This window comes from Cyprinus carpio, chromosome B7, assembly GCF_018340385.1.
Source record: "Cyprinus carpio isolate SPL01 chromosome B7, ASM1834038v1, whole genome shotgun sequence".
Taxonomy (NCBI): Eukaryota; Metazoa; Chordata; class Actinopteri; order Cypriniformes; family Cyprinidae; genus Cyprinus; species Cyprinus carpio.
This window is the reverse complement of record NC_056603.1, coordinates 9,625,456-9,640,351: the sequence shown is the minus strand read 5'-3', so window position 1 is coordinate 9,640,351 and position 14,896 is coordinate 9,625,456. Positions and strand designations below refer to the sequence as shown.

At 35.7% G+C, this 14,896-nt stretch overlaps 2 protein-coding genes across 6 annotated transcripts in view; one reads left to right on the top strand and one right to left on the bottom strand.

Annotated features, from left to right (window-relative positions):
* Window positions 1-194: 194 nt before the first annotated feature.
* On the bottom strand, window positions 195-4,598 carry LOC109058062 (evolutionarily conserved signaling intermediate in Toll pathway, mitochondrial-like). Of its 3 annotated transcripts, none has more exons than XM_042727139.1 (8): window positions 4,479-4,598; window positions 3,337-3,527; window positions 2,832-3,252; window positions 2,519-2,742; window positions 1,783-1,840; window positions 1,255-1,403; window positions 767-887; window positions 195-672 (listed from the first exon to the last, which is right to left on the bottom strand). In XM_042727139.1, the coding sequence occupies exons 2-8, from the start codon at window positions 3,472-3,474 to the stop codon at window positions 425-427; spliced, it is 1,359 nt and encodes a 452-aa protein (XP_042583073.1). In that variant the 5' UTR covers window positions 3,475-3,527; window positions 4,479-4,598; the 3' UTR covers window positions 195-424. The 3 variants fall into 3 exon arrangements, with proteins under 3 accessions (XP_042583073.1, XP_018930825.1, XP_018930824.1); XM_019075280.2 differs by having other exon boundaries at window positions 3,337-3,516; window positions 4,479-4,570; XM_019075279.2 differs by having other exon boundaries at window positions 3,337-3,516; window positions 4,441-4,544.
* Window positions 4,599-4,724: 126 nt separating this feature from the next.
* Window positions 4,725-14,896, top strand: part of eml3 (EMAP like 3) — a 29,753-nt gene continuing 19,581 nt past the window's right edge. The window contains exons 1-2 of one of the 3 annotated variants that reach the window (XM_042727136.1): window positions 4,725-4,851; window positions 4,938-5,102. In XM_042727136.1, the coding sequence (XP_042583070.1) occupies window positions 5,078-5,102 (25 nt within the window). In that variant the 5' untranslated portion in view covers window positions 4,725-4,851; window positions 4,938-5,077. Of the gene's footprint in view, window positions 5,103-14,896 lie in introns of all 3 variants that reach the window. The other 2 variants (XM_042727135.1, XM_042727138.1) reach the window with 2 other exon arrangements.

The window sequence follows — 14,896 nt, the reverse complement described above, 5'->3', positions numbered from 1 at the left end:
AATGTTAATTCACTTAACATATAGTTTAGCATTACATGCACCTTTTTATGACAAAGATGTTGCATTGATTGCATAGAGATTTGGCTATGATATAGGTCTACTTTTGCTTAGAATGGTGAAACTAAAATTGTTCTGAACTACTTATCAACTTAAAACAATCATAATTATAGTACAAAATGCCCACGCAATCAATATATTGGAGAAATGTATGTTTTATTGCACTGCCAAATCAGTTTATGGCATATTTACACATCATAGAGCAACTCTGCATACTGTAGTCAGATCTCAACTCAAGAATAGTGTGTAATAGACCAGACATAAATCATTATCTGGTAACTAAATAAAATATAAGGTTCATCATATTAGATTGATTTAAAACTCCCACAATCAGTCTTCTTAAGACGCACCTCCATTGGCATGGCTCTCACTGTTTCACTCTTTGTGAGAGTAGTGGCTCCTCTTCGATACTTTGTTCTGTTTCAACCTCCTGCTCAGGGGTTTGCTGAGCACCCGACGAGGTTTGCAGTTCTCTGGGTCCAGAATCCAGACGGAACACTGTAGGGATCTGGCCTAATATGGGACAGGTCTCCTGTAGACCAGAAATCCACTGAGAGAGAGTAGCCTGGTCTCCCTGACCAGCCATACACATGGCGTAAACCGCCCCCTCTTCCACTGCAGGATCAAATGAACAGACAGCATTGTATGTGTCTGGTGATATGCAAACCATTTTATTCAAATCATGTTGACAAAGCAATACGAGTCTCACCATCATCCACACTGAAACTGAAATCATCACCCATGTCTCTTTCCAGCTCGAGCTCCACTCGCTGAGGGTAGAAGAGACTCTGCTCTGGACCAATCATCTCAGGGTCAAACTCTTCCTCAACCTACAGGAAAAGAAGATGCCAGTACATAACCTGGAATGCATATTCTTTAAGAATGAAGTCTTAATTTATTTATTAGGTATTGTTGTATTCTTTAAAGTATTACACTACTAAGTTTGGAAAAATTAAGATTTTTTTCTTTTTTAAGAAGTCTCTTATCCTCACCAAGGCTGTATTTGTTTGATCAAAAATATAGTAAAACAGTAACATTGTGAATAACTGTTATTTATTGTTATGTAATTTATTCCTATACTGGCCAAGTTTAATTTTCAGCAGCCATTACTCTAGTTTCCAGTTTCACATGATCCTTCAGAAATCATTCTGATATGTTGACTTTCATGAAATTCCATCATTAGCCCAATTACTGTACCTTTTCCTCAGGCGGGGTAGGGTCTGCCCTGAGTAGGTAATAATGAACACAAGTCTTTCTGAGCCACAGTGGAAACGGGCCTTCGACAAACACAGGCCTGCAGGGATTGTGTTTGGACAGAAGGGAGCGCTGATCTGGACTTTGGATACCTGATAACATAAAAGATAGTTTTGTTTTGCTTAATTAATTTCACAAACAGTATCCAAAGTCCCTTTTATGCCAAGAAGCATTTAAAAATTAACAAAAAAAAAAACATAAAAAAAGTGATGTCCAATCACTTTGTATGATGATATAGAAATCTTATGAAAGCATTACAACTGGTCCTTAGTACAATGATCAAATTATAGTTAAATATTTCAGGTTAAATACTGCACAAGTTGGATATAACTCCAATTTTAAAGAACTCCAAAGCATTTTATGTTTACACACTGAGTTCTTAGTTTTTTCTGTGGTACAGATGATATACATTCAACCCAGAATATTCCTGAAATTTCAAGTTCAATTGCCAGAATGGTAAAAGCTACATACCTACAATATGGGGACGCATAACTTCTTCACCAGTCTCAGTGATGTCTGTTGACGGATACTGCAATGTGTGAAATAAAGCACATTTATCAGACTGAAAAGCCTTTATTTCCAGATACAGTAAATACACACTACAAGTGAACAGTCTGGTGTTAGAAAGATATATAGTACTATAGTAGTATATAGATGTACTTAAAATTTTATATATATATATATATTTTTTTTTTTTTATTACATATTATTTAACATTTAAAATGATTTTTTTAAATTATTTTATTATATAATAATAATTTAAAATAATTTATTCAGCAAGGACAATTTTTTTGTTTCTTAATCATGAAAAAAAAAAATTATCAAAGTTTCCACAAAAATAATAAGCAGCACAACTATTTTCAACATCAATAATAATAAGAAATGAGCACCACATCAGCATATTAGAATGATTTCTGAAGGATCATGTGACACTGAAAATACAAGTAAAGACTGATGAAAAATCAGCTTTGCATTACAGGAAAAAATACATTTTAAAATATATTAAAATAGAAAACAGTTCTTGTATATCTTGTATATAAGAATAGTTCAAAATTGGAGTGTTTTACAGTATTTTTAATCAAATAAATGCAGCCTTGGGCCTGAGCATAAAATACTTTTTTCAAAAAGATCTTACTAACCCCAAACTTTTGAACAATAGTGGTTCTGCTTGTGTGATGCTGCTTTAAGTTGTAGATTTAATAGTCACCTGATAGATTGTTATTTTAGCATCCAGGTCATCTGCAATCCGGGTAAGACTGAATCGAGCGAGCTCTACTGGGTCACTGGGGAGCACATGTGGGACAGGGAAGGGGTTTGCGTGCTTGAATTTGGGAAACCAGTACATGATACGCTGGTACTTCCTCATAGGATGACTCTTCTCCCCAAATATCTGAGCCAGCAATACCTTGGTCTCTACATTCGGCATGAGACCTGGAAATATTAAGAAGACAAAGAATTGGCAAATCATTAAAGCAATGCATCCGTTTTTCTTTCTCTCCAACAAGAGTGCGAACACACACCATAGTTCTCCATCTGCTCCAGCAGCTGTACTCCACACTCCTGCTGCCGTGGGTAGTGGTTAAACATCCTCTGAATGAAGTTCCGTGGAACAAACACCTCTTTTGGAAACACATCCAGGAGTTTGTTGTAGACAGTAATGTCTTGTTCTACTCCAAATTCTGGCATCTTCTTCAGAGCAGCATAAATAAACTCCACATGGCCTCTTCGTCGAATGTCCTTCTTGCTGAAAACATCCACGACCCTGTTAAAATCAGCCTTGGTCTTTGAGTCTCTAGCAGCTCGCTCAAATAAATCATCATGTGTGACTAAACTTTTATTAGATGCTTTATTGAGCGTCTCATCTTCAACTGTCTTTTCAAGCTGTGTCTGGCTTGGACGACTCGTGGAGCATACTGCACTGCTGTGAAATGGCCTCAGAAGTTAAGAAAATTGGACAGAAAAACACAGAGCATTAATACAGGCACACAGTCTATAAAACAGCATTATTCAGAGGTAAACAGGTACCTGGCCATAGCTGTGCTGTGATCTAGGGGTTTGCAGATGTGCTCCAGCAGGTAGGATCAATCGCTGTACAGGTTTCCCCAAAAAACGTGCAACACGCCCAATACACTGGATCCGCAACAGATGACGAGGGGCATTCATGATTATGACATCTCAAACCACAGCAGATGAATCACAAATGTGCTGAAACAAGCATAGAAAGGAAACAGGGAAAAATATCACTGTCAATATAATTTCTATGTAATAATTTATGCAATTGTTTGTACATAATTTATGCAATGAATATCTACCTATTTATCAATCTGTAATTAATGCAATAATCACATTATTGTTAGATCTATCTATCTATCTATCTATCTATCTATCTATCTATCTATATCTACCTAATTAGCAATTAAATAAAATAATGCAATAATCACATTATTGTTCGATCTATCTATATATCCATGTTAGAGTAGTGATATAATGCTTAATAATCACATTATTGTTCGATCGATCGATCTATCTATCTATCTATCTATCTATCTATCTATCTATCTATCTATCTATCTAATTAGCAATTAAATTAAATAATGCAATAATCACATTATTGTTCGATCTATCTATATATCCATGTTAGAGTATGATATAATGCTTAATAATCACATTATTGTTCGATCTATCTATCTATCTATCTATCTATCTAATTAGCAATTAAATTAAATAATGCAATAATTACATTATTGTTAGATCTATCTATGTATCCATGTTACAGTAATTATATGTGTGTTAGAAATGAGTAATTATTATTGATATAACGCTTAACTAAAATTGTTACATCCATCCAGCCATCTAAATAATAAGCAATTAAATTAAATAATGCAATAAGCACATTATTGTTAGATCTATCTATCCATCTATCTGTCTGTCTATCTATCTATCTGTCTATCTATCTATCTGTCTGTCTGTCTGTCTGTCTATCAGTCTTTGAGTGATTAGTAATTTCTAATACAATATGAATCTTCAGAGTAATTATTAGTAATTATTATAATGCAATGATAATCACTTCGTGACATTTACTACAGCACTTTTCTGTAAATTTAATAATAAAATAAAATCATCACATACTTCAGAGAAATGCGAATTGACACTTCGTCAATACTCACGACCACTCACTCCACTCAGATCTCATTCTGCCGTCAAGAGTCCTTCAAACACGCACCGGCTCGTTTCCTGGTGCGTCGTCTTTCAACTTCCCCCAGAGACGCTACGAAGAACGTCACGCTCGCGTCGGTTCCGCGCTGGCTGTATTATTCACAACATCAGCGCTAGATGGCAGAGAGGTATTGGATGAAAACCACAGCTGTAGCTGTCAAACTTCTGGTTTTACTTTATCTTTAACCGGGGCTTGGGAGGGGGAATCTATACCGCGACGCATTTCAGTTTCGCCTCGTGCACTTAGAAAGGTAAATCAGAAATCGCACGCTCTCGATCAACTTTTTACATGGACGCGGTTCCTGGGTTAAATCCAGCCCGTGAGTGAGTTCTTGCACTTGCCTCATGCGATAGAGAGACTCTCTGTTCATTTCCTGGATTCGTGATTTTACTGTTTCTGCAATCCTCAGTGGCAGCTCCACGCGCGTCCCGCCTGCTCTCGGCAATGCTGCTGACAGCCTTCATAGAGATCTGCGTTGCGTTTCTGCCAATGGGATATACTAACACAAAACAATATTTGAGAAACCTTTAAGGACTGTTTGACTCAGACATGGATGGATCTACGAATAGTCTCGGTGAGTTGATAAATACGGTTGGTCTTGTCACTTATTATGTCTATGAAATATAAATATAAACGCTTAACCAGTGAAGTTAATTGTTGTAGAACCAACTAACTAATCTTAGTTGTAGCAAAACGTTTTGGCAACAACATTTCTGACTATGCATTTGTAATTGCGCCAGTGAAATTAGTCTATTATCTATGTGTAGTTTAGTTTACTGTCAAAAGTTTTACAACTTATTTAACTAAGAATTGTGAAGTGTGTGGCAACTTCAGGGTGTAACACAGTTACTGACACTATCAGACTTCCCTAGCAAAGCAGAGGTTATACTAAACAAGTTTCTTGCAACATATAGTTATTGCTGCTGAATTAAAACTGGTAAGTTAAGTTGATATTATGTGATGATAAGACAGCATTTTAAACAAGCCTAAACTGGTCTTAGTTGGTCTTCTAGCCTGGTCAGACAAACTGGTTGTTAGCTGAGAAGTCTAGATATGATCAAAACTCCTCTAAAACCAGCAGGCCTGCCCAGGATGAGAAACCAGTAAACTATCTGAGGCTTAAGAGAGGGCACTGATATTAAAAATTAAAGCGAATAACTTCTCACCCATATTAATTGATTATGTTTTTAAAGGTACAGTCGAAACTGTGGTATTGTGTAGATGTTTGTTCAGCTGGTAAATATCTGGAAAAGCTGTTGTAATTTAACACTTGTAAGGTTTTTTGTTAGTCCTCAGGAGATATGCAACCATTTGTGCACTATTGGATATCAAATGCATCAATCTGTTGCTCTATACGTTTTGTTAGCATGCTTAAGTTTTATTTAAATGCCCCCAACAACAACAACAACAGCCGCAGTTCATTGCGTCAAAAAAAATAAAAAAAATTCCAAGCAATCCAAGTCTCACTTCCTCTGTTGGCCTTCAGAGTTAACTCATACTGTCTCTTTTCGAGTCCCTATAGCAAGCCAAGTTAACAGATATTTGTTAACACCAACTAGTATCTTAAATAACAATAAATAAAAGAAAAAAATATTTATTGTTAACTAGTACCCTGCTATATTCCCTGATATTTGCTAGTAGTATTTCATCCTCACTAGTTACAACTGTGCTTTTTCTTTTCAAATGTACTGACTTGTCCTAAAGCGTAAGTATTAGTTGCATAATAATTGATCATTTGTAATGAGTAAATGTTTATACCGCTTGCCATAGTGTGTTTGGTGTCTAGACAGCTTTGTTGGTTATAATTGGATTGTTGTAGTTTGTGACATTGCTCGCAGTGTAGGTCTTCGGTGTTGAATGGGTGTCTGTAGTGGTGACGCCGCATGTGCTTTTGTTTTGTTTACTGTTTGGTAACATGCTGGGCCAGTGGAGAGCAGTAAATGTCATGCAGGCATTCCTCTGGCTTCATGCTTTTACCACAGATGCTTAATTTCTCCCAGCTTGTGTTTCTGTGATGGGCTCTCTGTCTGTCTCAAGTGCCTCAAAGTCTGCATAATGTCAGAAGAGATGATTGACAGATATAGCAGATAATTGGTGCGAATGCAATGATTGACAAGTTGACATGGTGTCAGAGTGTTTGGTTTTCCTCATGTCGAAAAATGAGCACTTTGGAAACGCATAGATTTTGAATCAGATTATTAAAGAATTAGCTTGGATTTACACAGAAGTCAGTTTTAAATATGACTTTGTTGTGCATCCTGAAACTTTGACATGTAAGTGTAAATAGTTTTGCATAGGCTTCCAATTCATGAGACTTGTCAAAATGACTTATCTTTGAAACATTTTGAAACACCTACATACACTAAAAAAAAAATGCTGTGGAAACAGTTTTCACTCAGAAATTGGAAGTAAATTTTACAAAGAAATGGCAAGAAACACTTTGAATTAAAGCTGAAGCTTTGAAGTAGAAAAACTGTAATGGTGTTTTCTTGTAATACGCGCTCCGATAGTTTTTGTTTCATTTCAAATTTTGGAAAAACATTTGTTACAATGTAGGTTGTGTACAGAGTTTGACTTAGATCATGTTAAACGCTATGAATTTCTCATTACTCTTTGTTGTCTTTGTGAATGTTTTGTGCTTAAGTTTCTGTCATGTTTTGAGAGGCATAACAATGTTTCTTTCATAACTCACTTGAATTCATAACAGAATTCATATTCAAAATTTGGATCGATTCTGTCTAACTTGTTTCTGTTTATCCTGTAGAGTCAAATAAACATAACTGATGAATTTGTTTGGAGAAACACAAGAAAGCCTCTCAGCTAGTTAATATTTCTTTCTTCTGCAAATAAAATTTGAAGGAGGTTGTATAAAGTTTTCTCTTGCTTTTTGGCTCATTGTGGGAGGTGAGAATTTGTGATTGTGACTAAGAATGAAGATGCAGGGGCGGACAGTGCCGTACAGGAAGTTCGCCGTAGCCATGAGCGATGCGACGCAACGCTGACAGGAAAGAGAGCAGCGAGAGGTGGGCGAACAGAAGTGGAGAAGTACCACACAGGCCTTATGATACTTTCATTTATCATATCATGGCTCAAAGTGAAAACAAACATTATAATATTCGATTTTGATTAATATTAAAACTGTGCAAGGCCAGATTTATCCCAAGGTTCGTTGAAACTGTTTTGCATAATCAGTGAGTGGCAGTGGATACCAAATGCTTCACAGACTTGGTTCCGATAACTGTTTTGCATGGCGCATATGGTTTTGTAAACCATGGTTGAGATGCAGTCGCTCATCGGTGATTCGTTTATTTTTAGTGTTTTATTTATTTGAGCATCTTTATTTGGGCTTGCAGATTCTGCATGCACTTTTGCTTGGGGATCATAATTACTCCAAGCTGTCTGACTTTGTTCTGCGTTGTTTTTTAAAGTGTGAATTATTTGTGTTTTTTATGTTTTAGACAGGAAAACAGTTCAGAATCCCACAAAGCAATGCACTTGAACTGGCCTGCCTTTGTGCCACAACAAACCAGAATCTTTCTTGGCTTATTGTTGGGTATGACTGCCAACTATATACAAAATTACACATTAATTGCATATTAAAAATCATGTGACAAACAAAATTAAGTTACAGTATGTGTAGCATTGCATAATGCACAGTGTTTCTCATAATATTTTAAAGTGATGCTGTAAGGCAAGCAATGTGATAGTACTCTATTCTGAACGTCCACTCTGTTCAAGGGTCTTAGATAAGATTATCTTTAATTAGGTTGCAAATGCACTGGCTTAAAGCAGTTTAATTGTGGAATTCAAATTTTTTTGCATTACCATAAATTCATGTGGTAATGCCTATATTTACTGAATGGTGGTGAAATAAGATATATGAGATGTTTATATGATGTTTCTTTTGTGCAAACAATAATTTTTGTTGTTTAGAATGGCTGATAAACACATTTTTGCATATGGGTTGCATTAAAACGAATGTGAGAGCAGAACACTTAGGGAAACGAAAGGGGGGTAAAGGAATGTAATTTGGGACATGGGTTGGCTCTGATTTCAAAGAAACCACGCAGGCCAAATCCAGATTGGTTTCTCTCTTTTTTTTCGTTAAATTTACAAATTTGATGTTGTGCCTGCATCTCTGCAAGTCTTTTCCTCTGTCACTTTCTCTCTCATATCAACGTGACTCTAAATGTGCTCAATGTTCCCAATGTTTCCGACAAAATAAGTCCTCTTTGTTTATAAAGTTTTACAGACTGTATGCTTCTCTGGTTCTGCAAGTCTCACTGGACTCATTTCACTAGTCTCAAAGCTCCTCTATCTGAAGATTTTCAGCTGAGATACAGGATGTAGAGACTGATGTCTCTCACATTTATTAAATAAATATTAAGGGTTTGTTTAGTTGATTCCCAAAGCAACATTTCACATTTTCTTCTAATCGTTTGAAGTTTTTCATCCAATATTTACATTTTATTTCATATCAGTAGTTTTATTTGAATCATTTTAGTTTAGAAAAACTGACAAATGTGAATGAGAGATCTCTCAGACATTCTTCCTCACCTACAAGACTCATTTGCAATCTTTCGTCTGCAGAGAGAAAGCGAAAACTACCAAATGAAAATAGAAAAAAAAAAAAACTTGGGAAGAAAAAACCCCAGATGAACACAAACCACTAATTGATTCCTCATGTGCACAGGAGTGCAGTTTGGCCTGCTCAAATCGCTGCCTGATAGATGTGGCTTAGAGCACAACCGACAGACCTTTAAGAAACTCTTAAAAAGAAACTGGCTTGGTGTTAATATAACTGACCGATCTTTTGGCCAACATGTTAAAACTCTGCTGGACACTTTTAAATTTTAGACTGCTGCAGTTTTAGAAGCCAGAAGCACGAGGACAAGTCCTCATGCTTTTGGCTTCTAAAACGACAGTACTCCAAATTCATGGAGGCCAATTAAAGTCTTTTTTACTGTCTGTTACTATCCCTGCCATTCTCGCCCACTGTTTTCTCAAATGGCAGACAGACTGTGCCACATAATGATTTTTTTTTTTGGCATTTCTGTGTACATGCTGGCTTGATTTTTAAAGGTGCATCAAAAAAATCAAACCCTCATAATTTATTTTATGAGTGCTTCTTGACCATAATAGCAGCAAGGCATTTATTAGTTGGAGACTGTTGGATAATCATGCAGCATTTTACATAAACACCACCAAGTTGAAACAGTTTTTTTGCTGTTGAAATGCCGACATTTATGTCACATCTGAGCTTACAAACTGGATTTATTAGGGTTGCATGCTAAGGCACGCTTGACTATTACTATTGCTCATACTTAGAGTTAGTGATTTGACCAAACCCCGAGTATTAAACTTGGGCTGAACTTGCACCGTTTATGCTACGGAGATATATGAAACATCAAATTGGACAGCTTGTTGTAAGCTATTACTTTTCTGAGCTTTCAAACTTGATTTTTCACATGGTGGATGATAAAAATAGGTAAAAAAAAAAAAATACCTAAAGACTGACTTGAAAGAGAGACTTAAGCCATATCTTAGAAGCAGAATATCATATAGGCATCTTTTCACAGCTTAATTAAGGCTGCTCAAAATTCTGTGTGAAGATGTAATGCCGCATAAAAGGCAGATTAAATTCGGTCTGCTTTGACCCATTTTAGCCATTAGTATCAGTGTATACAGTTATGCATATATGAGCACCTCAGAGCAGCATTAAACAGTTTGTGTAAAGACACTAAACACCACTTCAGAAGTGTCTCTGACTGTGCCACTCTTCCCGTGTAAATTCAGCAATAGATGTTTGGCATCTAACAACCGCTCTGAACACCTTAGAAACATCACATTGTCATCACGTTCTGTTCTGTCATGTACTATTCATCTACACCGGGGCGTCATGCACTCATTATTTTTCAGGGGGCACGAGTGGGGGGGATGTTGTCGTCATGTGACACCGACACACAGCAGCCAAAATAGCACTGATGTCTTATTGATTTTTTCCTTTTTATTCGAAACATTCTGCATTAACTATATCATGAAATATCTCGATTCTCACCTTTACAGATTATGCTAGTTGATAGTGGGCGATGGTCAAAGTAGCCTATTAAAAGTCTATTAACTATACATAAAAACCTGTCTGTTTACTTAAGTAACAGATGGGTGTCATGCCATAACATATTTTTAATACGACTGACTTTATATTTAATGTGAATTTAACAAGAATAAAATATGAATAAAAACACTGTAAGTTAGGCTACTTATAACACTTTCATTATACAGAAAGAGAGCAAAGAACATTAATATCTTACTTACAGAATCATACACACATCTGTAGTTTGTTGTAACGAGAGAATTCGCTAGAAAGAGGTATTCAGACAGCGAGTGAGTGCAGAAAACACCGGTATTTTAGCGATGACTCATCTGAACACCTCTGATTGGTCATTGCATTCGTAAGCTCAACAGCATAGTGTGTGATTGGTTATAATGTGCAGTGCTGTAAAAACACATCTGTATCTGGCTTAGCGCCAGCCAGCGAACGCAGATTTGAATTTTCGAAGCTGATATGACGCGCTTAACAATTTAATCATGCTAGTGTGATTGTATAAAATATAGAAAATATTATTCGGCTATTTTTTGTCTCTTGGAAGCTGCATTCAAAATCCACTCAAAAATCTGAATGGGCATGACGCCTCTGATCTACACTATAAAAAATAGGTTCTAAAAAGGGGAGTTTGTAGTGAGTGATGCAACAAAAGAACCTTTTTGGGTTCCCCAAAGAACCATTCAGTCAACAGTTCTTAAAAAATACACTATTGAATAAAGAACTTTTATTTTCAAGAGTGTAGAAGTGAAGAGTTACACCAATCCGAATGTTTGGGAACTTCACAGATCAAAGGGCCGACTGGATTAAGTTGATGTGGAAAGATTGGATTCTTGAGACATCTGTCTCTCATTGTTAACCATTTGGTAATTCTCATTCAAACAGGTGTTTAGAGAATACTGTGAGTTATAACTTTGGATCTGTAAATGGTGGGCATCTGTATTGGATCTGTGTAATTTCCACACACAGCTAGACTGAAGAACTTACCATGCAAAAATAGAGCACTTCTTTGTTCCTTTCTTTTGATTACTGTCCAAACCAGTCGGGTCATATTGTGTTACACTGCAATTCACTGTACTGACAAACAAAGTACTTGGCAACTCAGACCTTTTGTTTGGGGACTGCACTGAATCTACAACAGAGAGAACATTGGTGGTCTTAATGTTGGAATCTTAGGCCAGACCGCACATGTAAGTGACGCTAATTATTTCTGTTCCCATATTACGGTAGCGAGAACTGCAAGTTGCAGAAAACAATGTTAATGCATTCTTTACTTTTTTTATTTTTTGAAGGAACAAAATACTGTAGTGAACTAATGGCCCATTGTTTGAAAACAAAAAGTATACATCATTCAGGCTTCACATTTAAAATGTGTCTGAAGTTGGACAGTTTCACCAGTTCCAATATGTGTAGATTAATTGTACTCATATTGTACTGTACTTTTTTATTATATTTTGTACATTGTGTAAGATTTTCTATATAACATTTAGAATATAACACTATTTATAATATTATACATGTTATATTTTCTGTTCATTTTTATAATTCTATTTCTGGTTTATGTAAACTTGCAGTTTTTATTTCTAATTCATATTAATTTGTAATTAGGTTAATTTAATTCTATGTATGGAGAGTGGTAAAAACGTTTCACTGCATGCTGACCAACAGAATTTCAATGTAAAATACATTTCATTATGATCAAGTTTGATCTAGTTAAGCCTCTGGCTTTATTGTGTTTATTTTTCTTTCGCGTTTTTTGAAAATTGCATGAGATTTTTACATTTTATCGTTGTATTTTTTCCACACACACACAAAAAAAGATAAATTAAATAGTTATATAGCTCACCTATAAAACATTCAATAATTTATTTTTGTCATTAAAGTAAATATTCTGTGTTTAAATATATTTGATATCAGCATGGGATGATATGATGATGTCTTGGCAGATCTGCATTACAATTATCCCTGTTGTTTTAACATGAACGTGGTTTGGTCATATCTTTAAGATCTCAAAAGTCGTTTGATTCTTTCTTGTGCATGTATCTGCCTGTCTTCCATCTGTTAAGAGACTGTTGGGCCACGTGGAGTTCAGCCAGAGGTTGATGTGGATGTAAATATACAGTAGATCTGTTGCTACATCGTAGTTCACTTGTCTGTGTTGATCTGTGTGAAATTTGTTGAAATGTCAGACTAAATGGTCTTTGCAGCCCTGTATTTGTTAACCCCTTTGTAATGTAAAATCTTCAAGAAAAGTGCTATTTAAAGGACTAGTCCTACCCAAAATAAAGTTATACATGTTTGAAACCATGTGAGAGTGAGTAAACAATGTATTGTAATTTTGGGGTGAACTATCCGTTTCAGGTAAATAATGTGATTTTTTTTTTTTTTTTTGTTCGCAGATGTGACTCATCGCCATCTGTGACTCAACTTTCATCTGTTAGACATGAAAGTTATTTAATAAAAACAGGGCTATTAAATGATTTGTATCAGAGTGCATCATGAAGCTCCGGTTCTTTTAGTAGATTCACTATTAGTCCATATTTGTGGCTGCTGTGCACTCGCAGCAGTTTGGCCCTGTTTAAATCTGTTAAGTGTATTTGTGGTTTTGGCCTCTGGTTGGTCTTGTGAAACTGAAAAACATGTTAGCTGGAAGAGAGCGTCCCACATCTTCAATGAACCCATTGTGGGAAGAACGCAGAGGAGTCAGGGTTCTCATCCAGAGGCGTTGAATAGCACTATTTATGAGAAAAAGCGAAAGCTTAAGGTTTAGGCTTCATTTTGTCTCTCTCTGAAAGAGCACAACATACCTCAATTTGTGGTTCAGGAAGTCTGGACCTTTGGTTATGCACACTTCCTGTTGTATTTCAAAGAACTCAAGGCAATCATTTGCAACAGCTTGCCTGAATAAAATGGGTCATACCTCCCCTTGCTTTGTAAGAGCTAAATTAATATCTGATTGAAATTTAGTTATCATGTCAGACTGTAATTTTGTTTAATGATCAAAGGAATGTCATAAATTTGGAACCTCACAGAAAATCCTTTTAATTTGTAATGAATTATGTTTTTATGTTAAAAGTCATAATAACAGTAAAGTGTGTTTAAAACTAAAGGCATTGCACCAGAATAAACTTTAAAATAGCATACAAAAGTTTTATGTTCATAGTGTGATAAAATGTCATTACTAATTACAAAGACTGAGCTAATAAGCAATTGAGGTGATTTGTTTTTTAATGTAATTATGAATATAGCAGTCGTCGTTTACTCATGACATCTGAGGATTAACATTACTTTAAATTTTTAAGGGAATTGGCCGATCCCCGATCTGCCTAAATGCGTTTAGGTTTGCGGGAATCATTCGTGATCCAGCTTCATCTACAGAAAATTGAGTATAAGGGTTATTAATGAATCTTTGCAAATCGCCTTTCCCAATATGTGCTAGTTAGCAAGTTTCACGGCTGAGGTTTGCAGTCTGCTTGTCACCCCATGAAAGAGAGGGGCGGGGTCAGCAGAGCTCATTAGCATTTAAAGCAACATAGACTAGAACAGCATGCTGAAAACAGAGCTGATTTTAACAGGGTAAAAATTGTTTTTTACACTACCTTGAGAAATTTTAACCAAAGTATGTTATAGACTTTTCATTAAGACCCTAAAGAATCATATCAACTTATGTAAAATGGGCATCCGGTGACCCCTTTAAGGCACATCATGACACCTTTGAAGAAAGCATTGTCTAAAAATAAAGCATTGTCTAGACTCTAGACAATAGTCCAAGACCAATTGTTGTTTCTATTGTAGCTCAGTTCTGTGTAATTTGGGTTGTAAAGGGTTATCATTTAAAGAGGAAATGCTTCAGGCTTGAAAAAAATCTTGTGGCAGAAATAGATTAGTCAATAATTCCAGGTGATCAAAGCAAAATGAAATGGGCGTGTTGGGGTGAGGCCAGTGTGTGATTGAAAAGTCTGCCATTTATTTACGTTTTCACAGATTAATCTTATAACAAAGCTTATTTTATTGCAATTTTATCTCATTGGCAGATTTTCTGACATGCATTTAGGTAGTGGTCCCCAAAATATTGTTTATTGGCGAATGCTGATATATTGTATATCTAAAAATTACAAAAAAAAAATATTTTGACATAATGTTAATTATTTGAAAGGAATTAATTTGGAAACTAGGTTAAATTAACCTGCTAAAAGATCATTTTGTCAGCCCTCACAATTGTTACAAGTGGAATCAAAACTAAAACCAGTGGTTAAAAAATTTAT

What these genes read in the sequence shown, in the direction of transcription:
- LOC109058062 (XM_042727139.1), bottom strand. Translation starts at nt 3,474, where the DNA reads ATGAATGCCCCTCGTCATCTGTTGCGGATCCAGTGTATTGGGCGTGTT. An exon ending in GGAGCAGATGGAGAACTATG is followed by an intron (nt 2,743 to 2,831) that starts GTGTGTGTTCGC and finishes TAATATTTCCAG; the next exon opens with GTCTCATGCCGAATGTAGAG. An exon ending in CAGTTTCAGTGTGGATGATG is followed by an intron (nt 673 to 766) that starts GTGAGACTCGTA and finishes TTGATCCTGCAG; the next exon opens with TGGAAGAGGGGGCGGTTTAC.